The following is a 24,387-nucleotide window of genomic DNA, read 5'->3' as shown; positions in this document are numbered from 1 at the left end:
ATTATATTAATATTATATATAAATAATATAATAATATATAGATTCTGAGGAAGGCTTTCTTGCAACGACGGTGGCAGCCTGTGGGCTTTCTGAGTGAATTACTTTAGTTTACGACAAGGATCAGCTGGTTTGCTATTGCGACCAGAACGGCATTGCAGCCAGGATCAGCTAAATGTAGATCGCACGGAACAGGAAGCGGCACGAACATATTGAGAAATTCCTTGTGCGCGCTCTGGAAGTTATCTCCGCATTCTTCAGCCACATAACCCACTATCTACCGCTGAAGATGCAGCGAGAAAGGCAGGATGGCAGAGATAGTGTAGGAAGGCAATTCCGGTGGAGGGTGGGTACCGCGAAATCTGGTCTAAAGATTATGCCATTTATCGTCATGCAAATGCGCTTTGGCAGGGATTGTGAATTCCACCCACTCATGCTCTGGTATCTTTTTTTAGAATATATATTCTTCAGCAGTGGTATCAAATGTCCTGTGTTCGAGTCTGCGAGTAGAATATATCGTATTATTGAATATGTTCTCGCCTTGTGAACGGATAGTACTGCACCGGGCTTTTGCAGATGGTGTTTAGTATCTAGTATCACCGGAAAGGGGTGATCAAGAGTACCTTTGCCAGCGTCGGAGTCAAAAACCCTCCTGGCCTGGCTGACACCGGGAATCCATCAAGCCCGGCGGAAGAACTCCGTTCGCCAAGGCCGTATATGCTCAATGTCTGGTCTCTATGCCTTCGGTTTCGCCGGGTGACGGCGGCATTGTCCCGTTTTGCGACCCTGATATCCTGAAGCCCTTGGGCTGGGGCCGCCGCCAAGTCGGCCCAGGCGAGATCGACTACATGTGCGCCAGCGAGAGCGTAGTGCATGTGTATGATGAACGGCACAGAAGATGTAATCTGTCGTCGACATTTGAAAGGATTCCTCAAAGGGTCACTGTGTTTACAGCATAGTGCGTGGCAATTGAGCCCGGTATTGCTGCTTGACGTCAAATGATAATCATGCCTCTAACCCCAGCACCCAGATGAACCTCATCCCGAATTCCCCCCGTTGTCACATACTGCAGATTGTGTGTCTCCGCGCCTTGCCTTCCGCGTAGATGAACCGGCTGCTCCTAGACAATCCCAAATGCGCGCGTTGGCTGTGTTCATCAACTTGCTCCATGTCCTCCAACCGTACAGCCAGTTGCTGTCTGGCCTCCTCAGTACCGAGGTTGTTTTCTACAGCATGGTGGTATATCATAGTCAAATCTACTGACTCGTTGGCGAAGATCACACTCAGCCGTTTATCTCCGAGGATGCAGCATCCCTCCGGCAATGCGTCATTGACTCCTTTGGCACTTTCTGCCATGTAAGACTCTTCGATCTGGGCTGTCGGGAGGATCCTCTTTTCATCTGTCTTGATCACCTCGTATTCTCCCTCTGACACGACATGCTTCTGATCCAAGCCAACAATCTCGTGGTAGGTTGAATCACCAAGTAGGCTAAAAGTATCAGCGGGCAGTGAATGTTCTACTCCGTGCGGAGTCGACTAGAACAATGCCAGCTACCTTGTCTGGATATTGGTGTAGGAAGCCACGAACGAGCACCCCTCCGTAAGAATGGCCGACTAGGACGTACGGTGGGCTCAATTTCCGCAACCTCCAGCAGCGTCGCCAATTCTCGATTGCGGTTAATGGCGGTGTATTGCGGGTTTGGTGAGGGCTCGCTGCGTCTATATCCAGCACGGTCGTAGCTGTAGACGCGAGCTCGCTGAGCGATCAGGCGACTCACGGCAACCCATTCGCTGAGGCCACTGCCGAGACCAGCTTCAATGATCACAGCCGGCTGCAGGCGGCCCTGGATGATCGATCGTTGGGGCTCATCGGCAGAAAGGTAAAGGCAGTGGCTGCCGAGCGAGACGAAGCCAGCTCGTTGTCCTGATAGCCAAGGGGATGAGGTGAGAGGCATTCAGTCAGAGGGTGATTGTAGTATGTAGCATGATTTATTCTACTGAACAGAACAGAATGGTAGTCGTTCCTAGGCAGCAGCGGGGTATTTATCTGTTCTCCGACGGTGGCATTCTTCCATTTCCTCTTATCTCGCCTATCCTCCTTATCTTCCCTAATAAAGTAGATTTTTGTCCAGTCACCTGATATTTTCTGTGTTAGTGAAATCTGTTCTCTTATTTGGGCAAACCGTGAGATCCTAGAACGAAGTCATCTAGGACCTGTCTCTTGCCTTAAATTGCTTAGCAGTCTCCTCACTGAAACTAGCATGTCGCACTTCATCCATTTGGCGCCGCTTCCGCTCCTATACAACATATATATTAGCATATATCCCGCAAGTTGTGTCTCTATCATGGGATGATAGGTGCCCCAAACAGAACTCCATGGTTAGTGAATTATTAGATAATGCCCTGGCATCATCACGAACTGACAACAGTATAGCCGTGGGCAAGTGTGTGGGGACGAATGCACACGGGGAGCTGAGATGAGTTCATACTTGCAGGATGAGTCCTACTACCTGGATATTGCTGTGCGGTGATAGAGGTCATGACCACTTCGATAGCCCAGGTGAGCGAGAAACACCCTTCTTCGTGTCGGCTGCTGGAAGAGGTCACCACAGAATTCTGGTCTTGGCAACTAGGCTGACCTAGCAGAATATCCAGGGAAAGGACTATGAACAACAGTTCCTATGTGGCTATGCCATTCCTGTCCCTGTCACTCAAGACACCCAGGTAGTCAACAGAGCTCAAAAGGGTCGTCCAGAAGGTAATAAAATCCATACTCCTTCATTCAGAAGAGAAATATATGTTTCTCATCCCTCTAATTACTTGCAAAACTAAGCCCAGCAGTGAATGATACCCACGCGAGTGCGGGAAGCGTGGTCCTTGTTGGTCATTCACCCGAACTGCCTTCAGGACCTATACTGTTGAAGATAGGCCTTCAGCCAACCAGTATACCCTTTTCTTTCATGTTATTCTCATGGGATCATGTTATTGTTATTTAAAGGCGGCGAGCTCTATCTATGGTAGGTCTCTGGGTAAGTCAGACAAAATTTGTGCTGATGCGTCCGAGCGTGTTTCTGCAATAAGTGGTTGTTTTCAAACTCTCATAAGGCTGAACACAAGTATAGATTAAGCAGTGATACTTCGGAGACCGTCAACTGAATACATTAATTTATTATGAATTACATTGAATCATTGGACATAGAACCAGTGCTATCTCTGTCGTAATGGATGAAATTAGAAGGAACAGCGACTGTTGGGGTATCAGACTAGGGCATGAAAAGGAACGGTCGGCATCGTTTGCAATTATATGAACCGGTTCATAAGTGCAGTATTAACGCGGCTTCAGCCATCAGTTTGCCCGGCCAATCTCCTCATCCTGGTGATGAGGTGGTGCTTCGGGTATAGTAGTCGTCGTGGGAGGCACAGCGGCTTCTGGTGCATGGGCCACTGGTGTCGAGGAAATGGTCCCCATTTCGGGATCAGACGGAGGAGGAACCGGAATGGCGCCAGACGCAGCAGCAGCGGTGGGCGCAGGGGCTGATCCCGGCCGCGATTGCGGCGCGACACTGGGCGAGGGACTGGGCTCCAACAGTCGAGGACCGGGGTTCTTTCCGGGCTGTTTGCTGGTCTTGACCCGGGCCGGGGCAGGACCCAGCACCGGGGGGTACTTGTATCGGAATCCCCAGACGAAGTAGAGACGCAGCTTGGTCCAGAAACCCATCGCCTTCCACCGCTTGCGAAGGACCTCCCCATCTGCATCGGAGCGAGCTCGATACCCCTTTCGGAAGAAGCATAGCAGTAACAAAGTGAAGGGCAGAATGGTCAGTGACCAGCAGACGGGAAGACCGCGACGTGTTTGCCAACCCATCATCAGGCGACGAAACCGGATCCATGCCTCGATGAATCCGAGGATCAAGAACAGGCCGATCCAGCCAAGGGTCAGAATGAGGGTGAGGGCCAGCGGGGAGATGCCCATCCAATAATCGTCCGTGAACCAGTTGTAATTGTCGTCGTAGCCATAGTCGCCGTAGTATGAGCCGCTGTAGTAGCCGCTTCCGCTGCTGCCGGTGTAGGCACAGCTGGAAGCCGTATACAATGAGGTCGGCCGGTTGTATAAACTCATCGACTCCAGGGAGCTTGTGGGGACCTGGGTGGGGTCCACATAGACAATGTCAATAGTGTAGGTCGTTGGCTGGAAAGGCCTCACAGAGTCCACCGAGATTGATGTAGCAACAGCCGTGCGAGGGAGCAGATCCTGAACGTCGGTGGGCGGAATAATCTCAACGGCGGTTGTCTGAGTCCAGCGAGACGAGCAGCCAGTGGGCGCCGAATAGGTGATGTTCACAACGAACTTGGTGCTGTGATACTCGTCGTCGTCGTCATAGCCATAGCCGTAACCGTAGTCATAGTCATCGACGACTGATCCCACTCCGGTTGGGTACAGCTCTTGAATGATGGTCACATCCTTTTCGGTGTCGTCATCGTCACTGTAGTAATAGTAGTAGTTCGAGGAGCCGAGGGAGGTAGCAGTCGAAATGGGCTCGGGCATAGAAGTGACGGTGGGGGTGATTTGCTCAATGAGGGTGGTGGTGTATGTGGTATAGTAATGTCTTGCTGTGGTGACCACCTCCTGGTAGTCCGCAGTGACAATCCATGGGGCCGCAGAAACGAAAGAAGACAGTTGGGATAGTAGCAGAAACGAGAGAAACCCCGAAAACGAACGTGGGGATGCCATCTCGATGGACAACCCGGTGGATGGGAACGAGCGGAGAGGGGAGAAGTGAGGGAGAATTCGAATGAGGGGAGTTCAGAGATCATCGTGGCACTCACGAGCTTATCTATAATTACCTGGAGGCTCGAGCCTCAATGACTCGGCGAAGGAACTGGTGGAAATTGCTGCATCTTGATAGCTTGCCACGTCGAGTGAATGATTGGCAGGGTTTCGCAAAAGGGTCCGGCGCGGAGCCGTTTGGGCTTAGCGTTAGCGCTAAGACTCACGCTTTTTTCCTTCGCCCCGTCCAGATAATTTCACCAGGGTCCAACAGGCCAGAATTCGACCTGATGTAGATAATTCTCTCTCGCCATCATCCTGGCCTTGAAAGGGTCACTCTCTCTTCCTACTCTACGCTCTTCCAGTAATCCAGGAAACCCGTGGGCTCCGACAGAGTCGCGATCTGTCCCGACCCCTTCGTTTTGTGGCAAACCGGACTTGGGGCGAGAACCGTTAGCGCCTTCGCTCTTGACACCCGACTTTGTTCACAGTCGAAATTGAGTCTAGTCCAGCCACTAGACCAAACAGACTTTGACGGCTTGTTCCGCAATTCCTCGATGTTGCCTGGCTCGCCCCTGGTGCCTAAGTATCTAGCGACTATCTCGTGATCGAGAATTTGGCTGGGGTTCGTATTTATTTTAGTCGCATCCACTCTTCGGACGAGCCACCCCGAGGGTTGAACCCTGTGCTAGAGGTATCCAGCCCAATCCAATTACTGGATGCGATGTTTTCTTCGTCCAAGAGGAGGCATGTAAATAGTTTCTTCGAGCTTTCTAATCTTTCGGACCATTTGCCTCTTACTAGCCCAGTTAGTACGTGTTGACTTTGAAAGTATCTAGTTTGGCTTGTCTTGAGTACTCTACGCCAAAGGTTTATCCCCCTTTTATTTACGATGTAAGTGGCATGACATGTGATGAGTAAACAGAGTTTTCTCGCCTGCGGACTAGCTATTCTTTAGGCTAACCCCGAGAGCAAAGAATAGCGGCAAACCGGATTGGGCTTCAGACCCTCGCTTCGGAGCGGATTTCAGCTTGGTTTTAGGCTTAATACTTGAGGCTCATGTTTGTTGGAGGGCTCGGGATTCTTATGCTACTGATCCCATAGATCGGTACAGTCACCTTGTAGAGACCACCTGAATACAGTCCAGGCACAAAGACATTAATATTGAAAGTGAAGTCACCTGTGAACTAGTGCCTGTCATCACACGTATCATTCCTTGATACAGCGGTCACGCCACTACTGGTGCTGATGGATTCTAATACATCAACCGCAAACTCATCTCCAATCTGCGTCTGGGCATTAATCCCAGCGGAGACATCGAGCAGCCCATCGAGAACATAGATACCGATTCAGAGCGCGACACCTACAATGTGAATGAGCTCCGCATGCACTTCAGCAGAGAGACTAGCAGAGATGTGGAAGTCCTTTCTAATGTCCTCGTTGCACTCCTGTCGATAATGTTCAGGTATCATTTGCCGTCCGAGATCTGAAAGGTCACATTCGCCATGCCGGGATGAAGTATAACACCACAAGGCCATGACGTATGTTACCCCAGCCTGAGGAGTAACACTGACATCAGCAAAGATGGCTATGTCCAGCTCCATGTACAGATTCGTGAGGGTGAGATTAAGATATCAAGGTTAACACCACCGCTTGGGTCCACATTTGCTCCCAAATTAATTTTCCGGATATCCATGGCGATGTTGTTCTTCTCCATCACATCTCCTGACCATGCAATGGTCAAGTCACGCTTTCTGCCAGCAGCGGCTGTGGACTTGAAGACCATCGGAATATATTCCGCTTGATTCCGGATGGTGCTCTCGGTCGCTTTTTCTATCATGGCCTGTGTGTTGTTGCTTTATGTGACAGTGCTGGCCACCTACACTCCACGAGTTTTATCGTTGTCACAATTGCTCCTCTGAATAATAAGAATGATGTGGTTTGAGGATGGCCATTCGCAGACGCCTTCTTCGTAATCACGTGCAGTACCGTAGGTGATAACCACGCTATCTTTTGCGCAGCAGTCCCTCGTAAGGCAATTGACGTTGCCCATGTTGACCGTCGGTACATTCGTTCGGGTACTGACCTCGAACCGCTGCTGAAGACTGGCTCCCTGACTCATACCACAGCGATATGTTGCATCGTGGCAGTATGCTGGCTGATGTCGTTGCTCTCCTGAAAATGGTGGACTACCGCGTCTGGGTTGCGGTTCTCAAAAATTTGTTGGGGGTGAGTTGACAGGCTCGATCGCCGTTTGCTCCTCAATTGGAATAGCCCAAAGGCTTTGGATGTTGCTGACATGCTCGGGCTCGGCAGATAGAAACATCCCAAATGCTTCGTTGACGTATGCACCATCGTCCGTGCGATTGGATTTCTCGACAGTACGAAACAAACCATGAGCGATTGGGACCTTCAGATGCTCGTCATCGGGCGGGGGAAGGTTGTACAGGTAGTCGGTTTCGAAGCCTTCACTTTCAGTTGCATCACGTTTTTGGGGAACCGGGACGACCTGAACGGATTTGCCGACGACGTTGCTAAAGGCATACAGGTTCAAGCAACCATTCATGTTTTGAATAGTTCCAACAATCGAGCCAGTACAATCATCGGTGTCATAGACATTAACCGAATATTGATCATCATGGACATTGTCAATCTTCACAAGCAACGATGTGGCAACTCCTTCGTTCAGCTTGTTACATGCACTGGGTCCTGCAAGCCGGAGAAGTCCGACTTGGGATCCCGTACATCGTTCACCTGAGTACTCGAATAGACGGTAACCAAGTGTGGTAGCGAAGAGCGCGGAGAAAATCAAAGAATGAAACATGTTAATAAAAGAATTATCAAATCGAACGAGTCCTGGATGCTTTTTCTTTGAGGATGTGTCTCTAAACAGCTGGGCAGTAACAGCGTTTTATAGGCTTTGGGGTCAATAGCTCCCCGCAGGTGCCTATACTCAAGCTCTCGCAAAGCTAATGACTCGGGTATTCATCGGAAGGCCTGATGCACATACTCTTCGATTCCGACACCGTCTCGTACCTGTGGTATGATCCAAGGCTGTTATGGTTACATCCATCTTTGATGCATGCTCTCCGTTGTGCTCCTAGTCATCAAGAGGCAGAGGACTTGCAGATCACTGATGTGGCCGCCACCGCCAACAGCCGCATCCCTGCACTGGTATCCTTTGGGTGTATGTCTCAGAATACACGGTCTAATGTTGTCTAGAGTAACTCGAGTAACCAATCTTGTCCAGTATGTCTTTTTCGCACCAACAGCCAAACATAGCCAGGCTATTCTCGTTTTATACGTCTATGGATGAGTGTAGGTCCTTCGTGATGCCCTATATGTCTATCCGATTTTTACATTACAGTTTCCATAGTACTCGTGATTCAAATAACGCAGTAAGTCCGGTGATGGGAATAGCTGCAGCTGGCTAGTCTGTGCTCCGTACACGGGCTACTCATGCGTACTGGCTGTGCCGCATCTTACCCAGGTCCTCAAATTAGCCAAGGAATACGAGTAAGCACTAAACAAAACCCTACAAGGATTCGAACATTCGCATCAGAAACAATGATTTGCGGAAGCAGAAGGGCGTGCGGATCACAGCATCCCCCAGTCGGTGGGTTGTCTACCGTTCCCTCTGAGTACAGGAGTCATAATCGCTCATCCCATTCCCTCTTATGTAGGGTTTCAGACATCATCCACTAGCTCACTCCGAATTCTAGCTGGGGTCGTGACCCAGGTATCCACTCGTCCACCAAATAACGTGATCTCCAACGCCACTGAGGGATTTTAAGTATGTGGCTCAGCAGCTTGTAGTGAATATCTGCTATAGATCATGGGATTCCTTAGTATGCTTCTTGTTTCCCACAGTTGAATCGCAAGCATCCGGATGCACTTTCCAAGCAAGCACGGAAGTATTCTGTGTGGCATACGTAGAGGGACCAAGCATGGACAAGTCAGATGCAGCTGCGGGGTATTTCATTAGTTGCATGGTCCATTAACGCACCACTGTCGAACAATAGGTAAGTATTTCGGGGAAATCTTCTTCTTCCAGGTCGCAAGAGGGGACTGATAGTCATCGGATATATCGGACCGTTCCGTAGTCCAACCCCCGGGTTGCACTAAACATCCGCTTCCCCGCTTGTTGAGCACAAAATTTCCAGTGTGTCAGCCTTCTTGACCACCCACCCAGCCCCTGCTCATGTCTCGGAATATGGCCGCCGGTTTGTTTTGACATTGGAGTACGTTGTAACTGGCCGTGCCCCACATACTTAGCTGCAGGGCTAGAACTCCGCTAGGCTCAGGGGCAAAGGGAAAACACGTTTCCCTATGGTACCAAGAAGAGGGCCACACTCAAAAATAGCCCACGCGGGGGCCTGGTTCACGCCACTGAGGCTGTAACACCGATCTGACAGAGTATGATCTGTATTATAACGTATAATATGGCTATTTAGTACCAATGAACAGCCCCAACTGCTCGACGAGTTGCAGCAATCAGAGCTAGAATGACCTGATCCCATCTGCGGGGTCCATTCTCCATGACTACTAACATATCTAATTCATTCCTTATATCAAATAGTTGACAATCTATTAACTCATGATGCCATTTCCTGGGTCCTCACGCGCGATAGTGCGTAGTGGGTTTGCCTACGTCGAACTGTTCCTAAGAAAAAGACTGAGCTCTTTTTACAGTCAGGTTGGGCGTCGATAGTATCAGAGCGTGGGTTTAGGCTCAGCCGCAGTACCTAGCTGGGAGGGCCTTGGCCAAAGTGCTCAGGTCATTTGCTTCAGCCGAATCATCGTGGACAGGCCTCTCTTCGTATCTACATGGGCTGAGTATGACATCAAGTTTACTCTGTCGAATACGCGAAGTATCTTGAAAAGAGGAACTTGTTGGGAACAAAATCCTCATGTCATGAGCACATACTTACAGCGAGATAGATCTTCATCGTCGGTCTATCCGAACTAGTTCGACGATACCATTGACACACAGCTCTTTTATGAGGAACATTACCTACCTGTTATCTGTAGCGTGCCTCAACATCCATGCTTCCCACCCACCGATAACGAGTACTGGTTGTTTGTTTCTTAATCCCTGGATCTCGAGGAACAAAGACGTCAAGTCACTGTTAATGCACCATATTTCGAAGTCAGAGTACCATCAGGCGCTAATTTACTCTGGCATGGTACATAATCCCCAGCAGGATCTCCAACTCTTAGTTATAAATATCAGCGGTGTATTATAGATTAAATAAAAAGTTACTATAACTATATCTAATTCCGTTATACTTATAGATAGAGATTCATCAAATAATTCAGATAATTTATAATAATCTATTTATTAAAAGCACTGCTAAGACCAATTTCAAGAATTACTAGCTGGCTGTAGACAGTCCTTAATGATGGATCATTGGGGCCCATCAGCAGAAAGGTAAAGGCAGTGGCTGCAAGAGTTAAGAATAAAGCGCCAGTCTACAGTAACTACTAGCACCAACTAAATATATATATATTCCATGGACGGAAGAGAGTTCTCCTACTACTGAGCAAAATTGGAAGTTACTGCTACTGAGTAATCTCCAATTTTGTTGGAGTATCCTCACACATATAATTTATTAGTTCGCTCTCCAATGTCAACTTGGCTAGGAGACCATTTGGTATACCTTCATGGTCATATTTATCTGCTTTCTCGTTCTCGCTCTCGCATTCGTTCCCCGTCCCTTTTTCTGCTTGAATTTTAACACGGCCCCACTTTCGGATACCATAGCCGAGGAGCCGGGAAAGAAGAGCCTTTCTCGGTGCACAATCCATGCATTGTCATCCATGCCCGGCCTGCCCATTGTGGTGAGACTAGTATGGACTGATGAACTATATTGCAGAAGATTATTTATTCTTTCAGTTTACATTGAGGTATCATTCAGGTACATCCTCCTATCTTTCTCTCAAGATGAAAGAGAGCATGAAAGAGGGACCTGGAACGAGCGGCATCGGCTGACGTAAGCCCACCGGGAATAATGACCGAATTCGGTGGTCTTATGCTCGACTCAGATTAATGCATCCGCATAAATCGTGGTATAAGGGCATTATGAAGGGGGAGTTATGTGTATTAAGCGCTGCTCGCCCTTCCCATTGGTCCGCGGATCGGAAACAGCCGAGATCCATTCTTCAAAACTCGTCTTAGCATGATGCTTTATTCATGATGATGTGGTCCTGCCGTTGTTCCTGACGGTCGGCATGGCTTCCCATGGGTCGACTTGCGATGGGGCTGCTGCCATTGCGTCCTCATGGCTTCTTAGATTTCTTTTAGTATAAAATCCGGGGCATGCCCTGGTTTTGATTCCCCGTCCCCTGTCCCTTCTGCCGCCATCTCCTCCACTCCATCCATCTCCATCGAGGCGGGCCACGATGGGTGCATCCGACCCCCTCGCCAACCCGGACTTGGAAAAGGGTCAGCCGCCCACGACGACTACTTCGCAGCCCACGGAGCTACACCAAGACAATGTCGTGGATTATGATGGCCCCGATGACCCGGAAAATCCATTCAACTGGCCTCGCTGGAAGAAAGGGCGCCAGCTAGTCCTAATGGCGTTCAACACCTTTATCACGTACGTTATCGCTGCTTCTCCCTGTTTGTCATATCCAAGCTGATCGCCGATGCCACAACATCAGACCGTTGGCTTCCTCCATGTTCGCCCCGGGGGTACAGGATGTGATGAGCGACTTTCACTCCACCAGTACCATGCTCGCCTCGTTCGTCGTGTCCGTCTATGTGCTGGGTTATATGATCGGCCCTTTCCTGATCGCCCCGCTCTCGGAGATTTATGGTCGCGTGCCACTCTACCATGCGTGCAACATTCTGTTCCTCATCTTCACCATCGCCTGCGCCGTGGCCCAAACCATGCCACAGCTGATCGTCTTTCGTCTCCTGGCGGGCACAGCCGGCGTTTGCCCCCTCACCATCGGCTCGGGCACCGTGGCCGACATGGTCCCCAAGGAGAAGCGCGCCGGCATCATGGCCATCTGGGCCATGGGGCCCATCCTCGGCCCTGTCGTGGGACCGGTGGCGGGTGGTTTCCTCGCCGAAGCGGAAGGCTGGCGCTGGGTGTTTTGGGTGCTTGCGATCGCGGTAAGTCAGATGTCAACGTTCCAACAAAACCCGGCTAATATATGGAACCATCTTGGCGATAGACCGCAGTGATGGGTATTCTCTGCATGATTTGGTATCGCGAAACATACGCCCCCGTCATTCTGGAGCGGAAAGCGGCCCGGTTACGCAAGGCCACCGGTAATCCCAACCTGCGTTCGGTTCACGACCGTGGCCAACAGGCGCACGAGCTTCTTCTGGTCGCGCTGGCTCGTCCGATCAAGCTCCTCGTCAAATCGCCCATCGTCTTACTCATGGTGCTCTTTGCCGCCATCACCTATGGCTACTTGTACCTGATGTTCACCACCATCACCTCCATCTTCGAGGACGTCTATCATTTCTCCCCGGGTGTCGCGGGCCTGGCCTACCTGGGATTCGGCGTGGGCTGTCTGATCGGCCTCGTCATCTGCGGTGCCGTTTCCAATCACATTGCGCGCACCCATTCGGCCAAGGGGTGCTTTACCCCGGAATCGCGCTTGCCGCCCATGGTCTTCGGCTGTTGGGCCATCCCCATCGGCCTGTTCTGGTACGGCTGGGCGGCCAAGGCGCAAACGCACTGGATCGTCCCCATCCTGGGCACCGGCGTCTTTGCCATTGGCCTCATGACCGTCTTCATGTCCGCCAGTACCTACCTGGTCGACTCCTATCTCCGGTACGCGGCCTCGGTGACCGCAGCTAACACGGGTCTCCGATCGCTGGTCGGAGCCCTGTTGCCCTTGGCCGGACCGTCCATGTACGATGCCCTGGGTTTGGGATGGGGCAATTCCCTTCTCGCCTTCATTGCGCTCGCCATGTGTGCCTGTCCGCTGTTCTTCTGGCGGTATGGCGCACGCATCCGGACGCACCCTCGATTCCAAGTGAAGTTATAATAAGATACCCTAGACGTTTGTAGACAAAAGCATTGATAGATTAATATACATTGTGCTTCAACAGTACATTCTCCTTAGAATTACCTCTCCACCCCTGGCCCCCTTGGGATAGCTAGGCTTTATTATACTACATCCGGTGTGAATGGGGTGTTGATGGACTCTCGACTGTCAGACCGGAAGCTGATTCGATTCGCATATTCCGGTTAGTTAGAAAGACCTTCCATCAACCTTCTTATAATTCAATTTATCCAGATCGCATTCTTCCAGCAGTCGGACCTGGATCGATTAGCATCGCATTCAACCTTCGTTTAGACAGGTAACTACTCTCACATTCACTGCCACAATGGACGGCGCATCCTCTCCCACCAGACGGATGAAACAACTGCTTCCGCAGGTGCCACAAAACTCATGTTTCGCCTGATGCCGGCCAAACTGGTGCGTGCGGATCGTTTCGTCGCCACTCTCGAGAGTAAAGTCCTTCAGAGAGGGATACACCAGCAGATACCCATTCTTGCTGCAGATCGAGCAGTTGCAGTTGACGACGGGATATTCAGATAATGGCGGAGAGAGCGAGAAGTGAAACCGCACTGCACCGCAGTGGCAGCTGCCTTGGTGCGTGCTTCGCTCTGATGTTGGGGTGGGGAAGAAGGACATGGTGGTTGGTTGATTGAGGTGGGCGTTACTGATCGTCCGGGGGAAGTTGTGATAGCTTTTACAAGTCAGATTAATATGGCATTTAGGCTTCCTTTTATAGAGGTCATACTGTGACTCAGATCGGCAGATCTAATACTAACTACTAGGTTAGTGGATAATGGCTGTCTTATAGACTTCGGTCCCCGCACGGATCTGACATCAGCTCGTATAAATGCTGGGCTCCCGCCGATACGATCATGCTAGGTTTCTTGTCGTATCATCACATGGCTTCCATTTTTCATGGATCTTGCTGATCACTTTTGAGCTCTAGCTCAAGCGCTTCCTGGGATTTTTATTTTGCTACTTTCATGAATATCAACAGTCTTTGGCCAGCACCATTACCCACCAGATGTTGAGTAAGGACTACCTTTCTGCTGTCCCCTGAGCACACCACGAATAGCTATCTTTTCATGACCATTATTTTTTTTAACTCCTTCATTTCTTATTTTTTTTTTTTTTTTTCAAACATTGGGCCTGATAAAGAATCACGTACTCTCCTATTGACTGACCCCAATCTCCTTCGGCACGTTGTTAACAATATTCCTATACTCCGAAGAGCAGAGAATGAAACTTCTGCTACTATCGATGCACTGCAGCGCATGCAAAGTAGATAGAGCTTGAAAGATCGCCCTTGGATTAGGTACAAATGCTGGCTAACTCTTAAGGGTTGATACGCCTGAAATTGTTGATGAACACCGTATTTGATCAGTCAACACCCAACTCCTGACTGGTCAGTCTGTTCCATGCCTAAGCTCCGGAGAGTAAACAGTTAAGGGGGGGATGGGGGACATTTTCTTCATCGTCTTCTCTTGGTTGGAAAGTAATATAGCGATCACCGAATGGGTAATGGCCTTAAATGAAGGTATGCTCTTCTTATTCTTTAGCATATATAGAAATAAATGGTAATATAATGATGAGGTTATCCTGATGTTTGGGCCTTAGCTTCTCTTTGACGCAAAGCGCGGATGCCAATATGCTTCAATATTATCAGCCCAGGCTCCCGTTCGTTTTACAAGCTGGGCCTGGTCCAGACCAAAACGTCTCGCCATGGTCACGATACCATTCCAGTGTCATGATAAGTGCATCATCGAAGGAGACTTTCTCCGTCCATCCTAATCGCCGAAGCTTGGAATCATCTGTCCAATACATCCGATCGTTGAAGGGTCTATCTTCCACCGTTTCCAGATATCGATCGCACGCGTCGCTCTGACTCGCATGGAACCAGCCTAGAATGCGTTTCGCAACCTCTATAACTTCCAGCTGCTCCCTTGAGGATATATTGTAGGTCTCTGATACACGGCCCCGATGGAGAATGAGATCGAACGCGTTTGTGGCATCACTGGCGTAGACGAACCCACGAACGGCCTTTCCATCACCATGGATTGTCATCCGCTGGGAACGTAGCATTTGCATCGCAAGCTTGGGGATGAGTTCTAAGGAAAGGTATATCAGAAACCAGCGGCCATCAAGACCAGCAGCAGGGAGCTCTCACTTTCAGGGTACTGACAGGGACCAAAAACATTGTTACACCGGGTTATTATGATAGGCATGTGAAAGGAATAGCGATAGGCGTTGACGATCATCTCAGCAGCCGCTTTGCTAGCTGAATACGGGTTGGTCGGGTTCAACCGATCTTCCTCGCTAAAAGCGTAGTCCTGGCCTGGCCGGTTTCCTCCGTATACTTCGTCGGTAGAGACGTGGATGAAGCGTTTCACTGTTCCGGCCTGTCGTGCTGCCTCTAGGAGGACATGGGTGCCAGTGACGTTGTTTTGTGTGGAAGAGACCGGGTTGACTAGAGATTGGTCTACATGAGAATTGGCCGCGAAGTGGACAATGGCGTCCACAGTGAACTGCTGGAATATAGCCCCCACTCTGTCGGGGTCGCACAGATCCCCTTGAAAGAAGTGGAAGTTGGGTAGATGCTCAACAGGGTGAAGATTGCGCTTGGACGAGCAGTAGTCGAAAATATCGAAGCAGAGTACCGTGTATTTCGTTCCGTATACCTGAAGGAGGTGCCGAACGAACCAGCCCCCACTGACAAGGTGGTGTTAGATTATCCACTGTTGTCTCGACACTCGAATAGCCATGGCTGCAGTGATAGACTCACATGAAGCCTGCTCCTCCAGTAACCAAAATTGTCTTCACATCTCTCAATGTATTCTCGTCTTCTGAGCCATTGCTCTCTAGTTGTTGGACAGTCATCGTGCGGTAAACTTTGTGTAATGCTTGCACACAGCACACAGTTCTTGCACCAAGGTTTCGATGCTCTATAAGTGAAACATTAGCCTCGAGGTAGACAAGTGTAGCGCAATGGGTATTGCTATCCCGGTTAGTTGAAGGAATCTAACATGAATCGTTTATGTTCGTTGTTCCAGTCTTGCGAAGTGTTACACCCTTCTCACCATACCGTTGAACTCTAGTGTGCAATGTTCTCTCGTTGTAGAGGTGCTATAGTCCTGACTGTCTAGCACAGTGTATCGAGCCAGAACAATTGATGGTTTGAAGTACCGGACAACGCAACTAGGTCATTGGAGTGTGCAACAAAGTAGCCTAAATCACCACTATGAAGATGGGACAGACGGCATACCTTCGTCAGGCACCTTCTGCATTGAGTTCGGTCGTTCAACATCATCACGAGCCCCTTGCAAAGGGAAATCTGGATTGATTCATGAAGTAATCATCGAGTTTCATGATGATGTCCACCATGACCACGGCTGGCGTCGGACTTGCAGGACCCACTGTCGCTTTGTGGCCAAAAGATGCTGACTGCAAGTAGTCCAGCATGTCTCTTCACGCAGTCAGCGTAATCAATTCAGCATAATCAATGACGGAGGTGTACGACGACCAAGGAACAAGGCGGAACGGTCTAGTCAGCCGGATCATCAGACTGTATTCTCCATTGCGACCCGGTACATGGAGATGATCGTTAGCTATGCCTGTCTTCTAGTATCGCTAAGCTTGCCGGAGGTCATAGCTCCTCCATTTTCGGAAGGCAGTAGATACTGCCAGTGATCCTGTAAACAACATCATAGACATCGGTGTGGAATATCGATAGCTAGGCTATCGGCAGATGACGAAAACGTCCAATCGTACAATAAGGCCAATTAGTCTGAGGATGTGATGCTTACTGAATAAAAGGCGGAGGAGGATCAGCGATAGTCGATCACACACAAACTGGACCTCAGCCTAGTGACTGAATAGTCAGTCCTACTTGTCTCTGATTAGCAGTTGTCACAGATGAGCATAGTGGTGATGACGAATATATCACCGTTTGACCATGTAAAAGATCCACATACCATGTATGGTCGTATTTTCCAGCCAAGATCGAGGGATGATTTATTGTTATGTCTATGGAAACCCCTTGCTCGCTTCGCTCAGTTCGAAATATTGGTCATCAATAACTTCATCGACGCTTATGGGCATGAGTACCGTGACAGTAATATGTAGTGATACAACGCGTTTCCAGAGCGAGCCCAGGGATGCACCTTTGCTTTACGACGAGCCTGTTACATACGTCCGATGGGTGGTAGCGTCAGGGTATGTTGTGGTCAATGGCTATCTCGATATATGTAAGGGGCGATTATGACCACGTGGAGGAAACATAGGAATTAGCGAGGTTCCAAGCATAGGGAATGTCATCGGGAATTGATTATGTGTGTGGTAGGTTTTGCTGGCCTTCATGGCGTTGCAAGCATGGCCAATGTCCAGCGCTAACACATGAATGGCTCTAGCTCAGCAACAGATACGAGGGAGTGTCGACAAGGATGGTTAAGAGATAAGATATAAGCCCAGGTCTCTCTCTCTTCATCATGTCGACTCAGCAAGCGAAACCAGCCATGGCTGAAGTCCAACTCATTGCCACCCTGCGGCCGGCCCCCGGAAAAGAGGTTGAGGTATGCGACCCTTACCTCACGCCTTGTCAGGCATTGCTCACAGTTCGCTGATATCTACCAATACGTTAGCTCGGGCTTCGCCTTTGCGACACGGCACGTCTTGTGGAACAGGAAGAGCCATCTTGTTTGGCATTTCTCTTAACCGAACATCACCGAGCAGACGGTACCTTGGAGTTCAAGGTCATCGAAAGGCATGTTTCGGACGGTTCTGGCTTAAATATCTGTGCGATGATTAGTTGACACGGTGACACAGATGGACCGATACCATTGCGCTTGAGCATCATCAGAGTCGTGCCTGGCTTCGCGAGATGTATTCCACTTTTATGGAAAAGGAATTATTGAACGGCCCAGAGCAGATTGAGATGCTGACAATTATTGCTGGGTTTGCGGCGCGATAGAACTGGTCTTTCAGTTCAGGATTCTGGAAGTATTATTGATTCATTATTGACATATGAAGGCTGATGTAGCTGACTGCATGAATTTACATCCATGTGGAGTAACAATGCGTACTAGAATAAATGATTCGAACTTGGACATCCGAGATCTCTTTAGCTGGGGGAGAGAATAATCATTGGTGCCACAGCCGGCCCAAGATACGAAGTGAGCCATCGTGTCAGATACTAGAGTCTCGCACTGGGGTGACACACGGTAATACAAGTCAACCCCATAAGAGGTCCGTCCAGACTCCATGCTTTTGCTTGTCCTCAGTCAAGATTATGAAACAGCCCTTTAACCTGCGAACGGGCGACACAAGAGATGTCAGACTTTACGAGGCTACTATTGTCAATTATCCTGCCTAGTTTGTAAGCCAATTGAAGAGCTGCAGACTCTATCCCTAACCCATTGTATGACCTTGGTAGACTTTCACCTCTTGAGTAAGCCGGCATGGAACTGTGGCCTCTGTCCTGCTAAAAGATTCAGGCTTAGGAACATGGCCGTGATTGAAAGATCATTGCTGAGGGTGGGTTAAATATTGTCTATGCAGACGGGCGCCCACAGTTCCTGCACCTCAATGCGATCCTGTTGCACTGCCTTGCATTCCCGTCTTGTCCCTCCACAATATGTCAGTGAAGCAGTTCCGATCATCAACCACTTTTGCGGTCATTGTGGTCTGTGTGGCAGTCTTCACTGATATCTTTCTCTACGGGCTAGTTGTGCCCATGCTTCCATTTGCTCTTGCCGAGCGTATAGGCCTCTCCGATGCCGATATTCAGCGTTGGAATTCCATCCTCCTTGCCAGCTACGGGGCGTCCATCATGCTGGGTTCATGTGCGTGCATCCTTTGTCAGCCCACTAATCCTCAATATAGACACCTACTAATTGGCTTATGATTACAGTGCTCTTTGGCTGGATGGGCGACCGAACCCGCACGAAGCAGCTACCGTTTCTGCTCGGGGTCGGGGTTATGGGGGGTGCAACACTGCTGTTCTCACTAACCACCTCATTGACCCTGATCCTTCTCGCACGGATTCTTCAGGGCTGTTCTACTGCTATAGTATTTACGATCGGATTCAGTCTGATGCTGGACACAGTTGGGGAGGATCACATCGGACGTGCTATCGGCTTTACGAGTATGAGCCTCAGCGTTGGCTTATTCGCAGGGCCGATCGTGGGTGGGTTTTTGTATGACCTGGCCGGATACTTCGCCGTCTTTGTCCCAGCCTTTGTGCTTGTCGTACTGGAGTTTGTCCTTCGGGTGCTTCTCATCACGCCGTCGCATGAAAATGATATCAAGCCAAACCTCACCGGTGCGGAGGGGCGTCCATTAATCTCGGAAGCCGCGGGAACACCTACCACAACATCGCCAAGCAAGCCTGCATTATTATCCTTAGTGCGTATGCCTCGATTCATCGTGGCAATGGTGGGAATGTTCATGCTCAACTCGTTCATGACTGCCCTGGAGGCCGTGCTGCCCGTGTATCTCCCCGAGGTCTTTCCCTACCGATCGACGGAGATCGCCATTGTATTTCTGTCTAATACACTGCCGATGATCTGCTCTCCGCTGGGCGGGTCTGTGGTCGATCGCTTCGGTCCGTTTTGGCCGGCGGTTTTGGGCTTTTCCTTGATTACCCCCAGTATGACGTTGCTGTCGGTGGTCCGTGAGCCGGAGCTGATTATGTCTGTGCTGCTCCGGCTGTTCCTGTTTGTGTTCGGCTGTGGAATCGCTCTTGCCATGCCGGCCATGATGACAGAAATTACGCTAGCTAAAGATGATATGGAGGATAGGCATCCGGGCATCTTTGGAGATGGGGGTGCTTCTTCACAGGCTTATGGACTAAGTAACGCCGCCTTTGCGGCAGGGACACTGGTTGGACCTCTGTATGCCGGATATATCCGACAGGCTGTGGGTTGGTCTACGATGGCTATTTCCTTGGGAGCGTTTAGTGCTGTGATGGTAATCCTCGTTATTGCATTCATCCCCATGAAGAAGCAGGGTGTTACAGTTCGGCTGGATGCCTGATTGATCAAGACAACGGTGGGATCATGTAAATTACCTACAAAAGCCATCTCTCAATATGCTGGAATGAAGGCCAACTATGTGTTTAGTACATCTTTGCAGGCATCAATACGGGATATTCATCCGCCTCGACGATATCCGAAAAAGAGAGTCCATGAGCCCTGCGCACTGCATCTAGTATCTTCATAACAGCCAAGCTCTCCTTCCATGGCATCTCCGCGCTTTCCAGGCGTCCATCTCGAACACAACGGGCAACCTCGTCCGCCTCAAAGCAAAGCCCATGTCCGCCTCCTGGAATGCGATACTCGAACTCTTCCGCTTCTCCTATCATACCGAACCGCTGCTCTCGTTTGATGATCCGATATTTAGATGGACACCACGGGCGGCCATAGACTTGAATCTCCCCTTTGTCACCCTGGATTCTTACTACCGGGGTATGACCATCGGGATCACCCGTGGCACGGAGGCTGGCACTGGCAATAGCCTGTACCGAGACAAGCGATGAACTTTGGGCAGAAAAGGTCATAAGAATGGTCGTTGACTCGTCCACCCCGGCGGAGAGAAGGGGCGTTGTTGCCGATAGGACGGTACTCGGCTTGGTAACTCGCATGGGAGCAAGGGCCTGGAAGATCCAATGGATCGGATATACAGCCACTGTATTCCAGCCCTTATTAGCATCCTTGTACACACAGAGACGATTATCACGTACAATCCAGCAACGCACCCCCAGCCAACTCTCTCTTGGTCAGATAACTGTCCTTCAGCTCCACCAAAGCGTCCGTTCCGATCGAATTGTCCGCGAAGACCCGAACAACGGGCCCGATGGCACCGTCCTGGATCTCTTGCCGGATTTTAGCTGTTATGGGCAGGAAGCGTGTCCACATGCCTTCCATGAGGAAACATCCCCGCTCACGAGCGGTCTCGACGAGACGAGATGCCTGTCTCGCTGTCACAGTCAATGGCTTCTCGCAGAGGACGTGCTTTCCGGCCTGCAGAGCGAGCATGGCATTCTGGAAGTGATGGGAATGCGGCGAGGCGACGTAGACGGCATCTACGCGGGAGTCCGCCACCAGAGCGTCGTAGCTACCATACGCAAGGCACGACGGGGGCGCTCCGATCTGGTTGATGAAGCTGCTGGCGATCTCGGTGGATCGCGAAGATGCCACCGCCACCAATAAATGCGACACATCGGTGACACCTCGTGAGGCGGGATCGATGAGAAGGTCTTTTGCGAATGCTATATTTCGAATTAGCCGGATAGAAGAACAGCAGTACATGCCATGTATATTACTCTCAGCGATGGTTCCAGTGGCTATCAAAGTCAATAGTGTGTCAGCGCAGCGAAGAATGAGGCAATGCAGGCGAGGCACGTACCGAGAATGCCCCAGCGGAGGCAGAATGATGCGGGCGCAGCTTGGGCACTCATGCTTGTTGGGTAGGTATATGTCTGGCCTCTATCGACTAACAAGGCCAGGGGTGGGCATAAAAGACCCGCCCCGTTTAAGCAGATTAGAACCCACTGAGCTCCTGACAGTAAACCAGGCCATATCAAGTTTGAAAGCTTTAACCTGTACCACGTTTACCCCGCCCCAAGCCACGATGACCGATATTTTGGGAAAGTTATCTCTAGTGTCACAAGCGTGAGACAGACTGACACACCACTGTTTCACAACTGCCATAAGGAGGGGGTTGTGTTACATGCCACAACAGCACGGGAAAATATCAGGGATTCGTAACGTGTCTGAGGGTGTCATCCATGGTCTTAGTCTAGTCTTCAAGGTCTCCAAGAACATGCTCGTTCGGCGACCGACGTCTGAGTGGCGGTTGTCATGTACATCACTCAGGCCACTGTGCAGGACAGCCAGAGGATGGGGCAAGAATAGCGTGACTAATCAGATATTTCTTACATACAATTTGATAGTTGATGATGTTATTATATTTCCATGCAGGATAACTGTTTGGAACAGAGTAGGCAGTATCAACCACCCTCTGCAGAAGATTCATTCCTGATCCCTTAGGCGTCGCCATGTCGGACGCGAGTATACCCACCTTCAAGCCAACCGTGACGGGCCACGAGCTGGAGGCCATTCAAGAGGTACTCGCCAGCCGGACTCTGACGGGGAAAGGCAAGTACACGGCGTTGTGCCAGCGATGGCTCGAATCAAACATGCCACACGGCAAGGCCTTTGTCTTGAGCTCGTGCACCTCGGCCTTGGAAATTGCAGCCCTTTTAGCCGATCTACAGCCAGGGGATGAAGTGATTGTACCCAGCTACACGTACGTATCTACAGTAAACGCCTTTGTGGTTCATGGGGCGCTACCGGTCTTTGTTGATGTGGAAGAGACGACCATGAACATCGATGCGCAGAAGATCGAGGATGTCATCACGCCTCGGACTAAAGTCATTGTGCCGGTGCACTATGCTGGCATCGCCTGCGACATGGATACAATATTGAATATTGCTAACCGGCACGACCTGCTAGTCGTTGAGGATGCCGCCATGGCCTGCGGCAGCACGTATCGAGGACGTGCCCTGGGAACCATAGGGCACCTAGGCTGCATCAGTTTCCAAGAAAAGAAAGTCTTCACCAGTGGCGGTCAGGGAGGCGCTTTACTCGTGAACCGGGACTCGCTTGTTGCGCGAGCTGAAATACTATACGAACACGGCACCAACCGAGCTCAGTTCTCGCGCGGCGAGGTGGATAGCTACCGATGGCTGGATGTCGGGATTAACGCAACCCTGAGCGAGATCCAAGCAGCCTTTCTGTATGCCCAGTTGCAAGCCGCGCCGCAGATTCTTTCGCACCGTCGACGCCTCTGGTCTCGCTATCACCAACGCCTGGCCCCTTTGGCCCGCGCAGGCATCATTCGATTACCCCAGCCCGCTGCGGAGGCGGAGCATAACGCAGCCATCTTCTGGCTTCGGTTGACTGACGCGTCGGACCGACCCGCCTTCATCGAGCATATGGCATCCAGGCAGATACACACGCAGGCCCAGTTCGTGCCGCTGCACTCCTCGCCCTTTGGCCAGCGAGTTGGGTGCTTTCACGGCGAAGATCGGGTGACCACACGCGCCGCGGCGGAGATTGTCTTGCTACCACTCTACACGGATCTCACGGAAGGGCAACAGGAACTTGTCATCCGACGTGTGTGGGAGTTCTGGCGGGAATCGACTAGCATCGCGGGAATTGTAGACCCCGGAGATGCTGATACGGATGGTTCTTAGGCGACAGTTGTGTCTGAGCATGTGCATCGCAATTCTTTCCTCTATTTCTGGAATGAAACAGGTGTGGTCCGATCAGCATGGATCATTTCGGCGAAGCCCTCAATATTAATGGGGTTGCGTTACGGAGAAAGCAGTTAATGTAAAACACTGCTATGATCGGAGGGAGGTCACATAATGTGTGTTTGAGGGTACCCGTCTATAAATTCATCCTAGTCCTAGAGATGCCTCTTAGGTTACCCACTCTAATCCACCCTTTCGTCCGGGCTTTTTTCAGGAGACCCTTGCACTGTCTGGGCATCTTTGCTCGTCGTGCGCGTAACAGTGAATCCCAGGACCCGACAAAATGCTTTCAACCCATGGCCGAGAATGTACAGCCCCAGACTGATAAAGTTGAACCACACGAGAGCGATAAAGTAGACGAGTGCCTGAGGCGGGATCGAACGAAAAAGTTGCGTCGGGTCGAAGCCAACCTCTTCTTTGAACTTGTCGATTTCCACCAGCGCCGCCGTGGTTTGGGGCTGTTCGGCTACCGGCTCGGTCTGCCAGTCTTCCGAGAAGTTGGGGTCGTTGTAGATCACGGTCGCCATGACGGCGCCAAAGACGGTCACCAGAACCAGGAGGACGCCTTTGGTCAGCAGCTCGTACAGCCATGTGCCGCAGAAGGAGATGAGAATGAGCGCGCCACGTCGGGAACCGTTGTCCGCTGTTGCCAGGAGATGCGCGATGGTTCTTCCCTCGTTGGCAGCGACGGGCTGCAGGCGGACCAGCAGTCGGCAGACCAGGAAGGTGAACAAGCTGATGGAGGCGGCTTGCGCAGTGAAAGTGGCTTCGGTATTGAGAACATTGATGGCGGTCAAACTCAAGGCAGTGACAATCCACGAGGCGAGAATGCCAACGGCGAGACAGATGGAGATCTTCTCACCGAGGCGGGCGAGGGCAGCCATGGCAGACAGCAGATAGAGCCACTCGCAGGGTATTGAAGTATTGAACCATTCTCTGCCTCTCGAACTGGGAATTCATGGTTTTATATTCTAAAAGATTTGGACCCTGGGCCATGGATGAGCCGAACAGCGATAGTGCTGACAGGAGCCTCGCCTATGGCCGAAAGAGGCGAAGACGAGGCTATTCCAGGCCTAATCCGGCAAGTGGACGCTACTCAGCTGAGACACGCCCCACTGTTCATCTTTTATCGTCTGTCAGAGTGGAACTGCTTCATTTGGGGTCTCTGACTATTGCTATTTGCTTGGTAGATAGGTATTCGGTGGCAGGCAGACATGGCTGCCTGTAGGGAAGTTCAACGAGGCAGCACTCTTGCAGCCTAGTGATTGAAAGGTGACCAGCC

At 50.6% G+C, this 24,387-nt stretch overlaps 12 protein-coding genes across 12 annotated transcripts; 4 read left to right on the top strand and 8 right to left on the bottom strand.

Annotated features, from left to right (window-relative positions):
• Nucleotides 1–696: 696 nt before the first annotated feature.
• ASPBRDRAFT_43654 (uncharacterized protein) lies at nt 697–1,644 on the bottom strand. The gene has a single exon (XM_067625040.1). The coding sequence runs from the start codon at nt 1,351–1,353 to the stop codon at nt 1,057–1,059; it is 297 nt and encodes a 98-aa protein (XP_067479513.1). The 5' UTR covers nt 1,354–1,644; the 3' UTR covers nt 697–1,056.
• Nucleotides 1,031–2,110, bottom strand: ASPBRDRAFT_675403 (alpha/beta fold hydrolase). Its single transcript, XM_067628916.1, has one exon. The coding sequence runs from the start codon at nt 1,950–1,952 to the stop codon at nt 1,515–1,517; it is 438 nt and encodes a 145-aa protein (XP_067479512.1). The 5' UTR covers nt 1,953–2,110; the 3' UTR covers nt 1,031–1,514.
• A 1,233-nt stretch (nt 2,111–3,343) lies between these two features.
• ASPBRDRAFT_124879 (uncharacterized protein) lies at nt 3,344–4,729 on the bottom strand (the record flags this gene model as incomplete). Its single annotated transcript, XM_067617738.1, has 1 exon — nt 3,344–4,729. One exon carries the CDS (start codon nt 4,727–4,729, stop codon nt 3,344–3,346), a length of 1,386 nt encoding a protein of 461 aa, XP_067479511.1.
• Nucleotides 4,730–7,022: 2,293 nt separating this feature from the next.
• Nucleotides 7,023–7,589, bottom strand: ASPBRDRAFT_89566 (uncharacterized protein; the record flags this gene model as incomplete). The annotated part of the gene is made up of 1 exon (XM_067629522.1): nt 7,023–7,589. A coding segment is annotated over one exon (567 nt), but the record flags the coding sequence as incomplete, so codon positions are not given.
• Nucleotides 7,590–11,167: 3,578 nt separating this feature from the next.
• Nucleotides 11,168–12,775, top strand: ASPBRDRAFT_125240 (MFS transporter; the record flags this gene model as incomplete). The annotated part of the gene is made up of 3 exons (XM_067617771.1): nt 11,168–11,367; nt 11,432–11,888; nt 11,951–12,775. The coding sequence occupies 3 exons, from the start codon at nt 11,168–11,170 to the stop codon at nt 12,773–12,775; spliced, it is 1,482 nt and encodes a 493-aa protein (XP_067479509.1).
• ASPBRDRAFT_43650 (GFA family protein) lies at nt 12,578–13,511 on the bottom strand. The gene is made up of 2 exons (XM_067625039.1): nt 13,106–13,511; nt 12,578–13,051 (listed from the first exon to the last, which is right to left on the bottom strand). The coding sequence occupies exons 1-2, from the start codon at nt 13,427–13,429 to the stop codon at nt 12,983–12,985; spliced, it is 393 nt and encodes a 130-aa protein (XP_067479508.1). The 5' UTR covers nt 13,430–13,511; the 3' UTR covers nt 12,578–12,982.
• Nucleotides 13,512–14,268: 757 nt separating this feature from the next.
• On the bottom strand, nt 14,269–15,841 carry ASPBRDRAFT_591336 (dTDP-glucose 4,6-dehydratase). The gene is made up of 4 exons (XM_067628004.1): nt 15,817–15,841; nt 15,576–15,735; nt 14,961–15,502; nt 14,269–14,901 (listed from the first exon to the last, which is right to left on the bottom strand). Exons 2-4 carry the CDS (start codon nt 15,668–15,670, stop codon nt 14,456–14,458), a joined length of 1,083 nt encoding a protein of 360 aa, XP_067479507.1. The 5' UTR covers nt 15,671–15,735; nt 15,817–15,841; the 3' UTR covers nt 14,269–14,455.
• A 1,463-nt stretch (nt 15,842–17,304) lies between these two features.
• ASPBRDRAFT_55477 (uncharacterized protein) lies at nt 17,305–17,759 on the top strand (the record flags this gene model as incomplete). The annotated part of the gene is made up of 3 exons (XM_067627393.1): nt 17,305–17,361; nt 17,473–17,552; nt 17,615–17,759. The coding sequence occupies 3 exons, from the start codon at nt 17,305–17,307 to the stop codon at nt 17,757–17,759; spliced, it is 282 nt and encodes a 93-aa protein (XP_067479506.1).
• Nucleotides 17,760–18,387: 628 nt separating this feature from the next.
• Nucleotides 18,388–20,086, top strand: ASPBRDRAFT_675393 (MFS transporter). The gene is made up of 2 exons (XM_067628915.1): nt 18,388–18,630; nt 18,699–20,086. Exons 1-2 carry the CDS (start codon nt 18,423–18,425, stop codon nt 19,820–19,822), a joined length of 1,332 nt encoding a protein of 443 aa, XP_067479505.1. The 5' UTR covers nt 18,388–18,422; the 3' UTR covers nt 19,823–20,086.
• Nucleotides 19,753–21,318, bottom strand: ASPBRDRAFT_65896 (Gfo/Idh/MocA family protein). The gene is made up of 3 exons (XM_067628611.1): nt 21,194–21,318; nt 20,529–21,131; nt 19,753–20,473 (listed from the first exon to the last, which is right to left on the bottom strand). The coding sequence occupies exons 1-3, from the start codon at nt 21,243–21,245 to the stop codon at nt 19,905–19,907; spliced, it is 1,224 nt and encodes a 407-aa protein (XP_067479504.1). The 5' UTR covers nt 21,246–21,318; the 3' UTR covers nt 19,753–19,904.
• A 527-nt stretch (nt 21,319–21,845) lies between these two features.
• On the top strand, nt 21,846–23,045 carry ASPBRDRAFT_55474 (uncharacterized protein; the record flags this gene model as incomplete). Its single annotated transcript, XM_067627392.1, has 1 exon — nt 21,846–23,045. One exon carries the CDS (start codon nt 21,846–21,848, stop codon nt 23,043–23,045), a length of 1,200 nt encoding a protein of 399 aa, XP_067479503.1.
• Nucleotides 23,046–23,166: 121 nt separating this feature from the next.
• On the bottom strand, nt 23,167–24,315 carry ASPBRDRAFT_591254 (uncharacterized protein). Its single transcript, XM_067628002.1, has one exon. The coding sequence runs from the start codon at nt 23,987–23,989 to the stop codon at nt 23,288–23,290; it is 702 nt and encodes a 233-aa protein (XP_067479502.1). The 5' UTR covers nt 23,990–24,315; the 3' UTR covers nt 23,167–23,287.
• Nucleotides 24,316–24,387: the final 72 nt, after the last annotated feature.

Source organism: Aspergillus brasiliensis (genome assembly GCF_001889945.1).
Source record: "Aspergillus brasiliensis CBS 101740 unplaced genomic scaffold ASPBRscaffold_6, whole genome shotgun sequence".
In the NCBI taxonomy this organism is placed as follows: Eukaryota; Fungi; Ascomycota; class Eurotiomycetes; order Eurotiales; family Aspergillaceae; genus Aspergillus; species Aspergillus brasiliensis.
The sequence above is the reverse complement of the archived record's forward strand: the minus strand, read 5'-3'. Positions and strand labels throughout refer to the sequence as shown.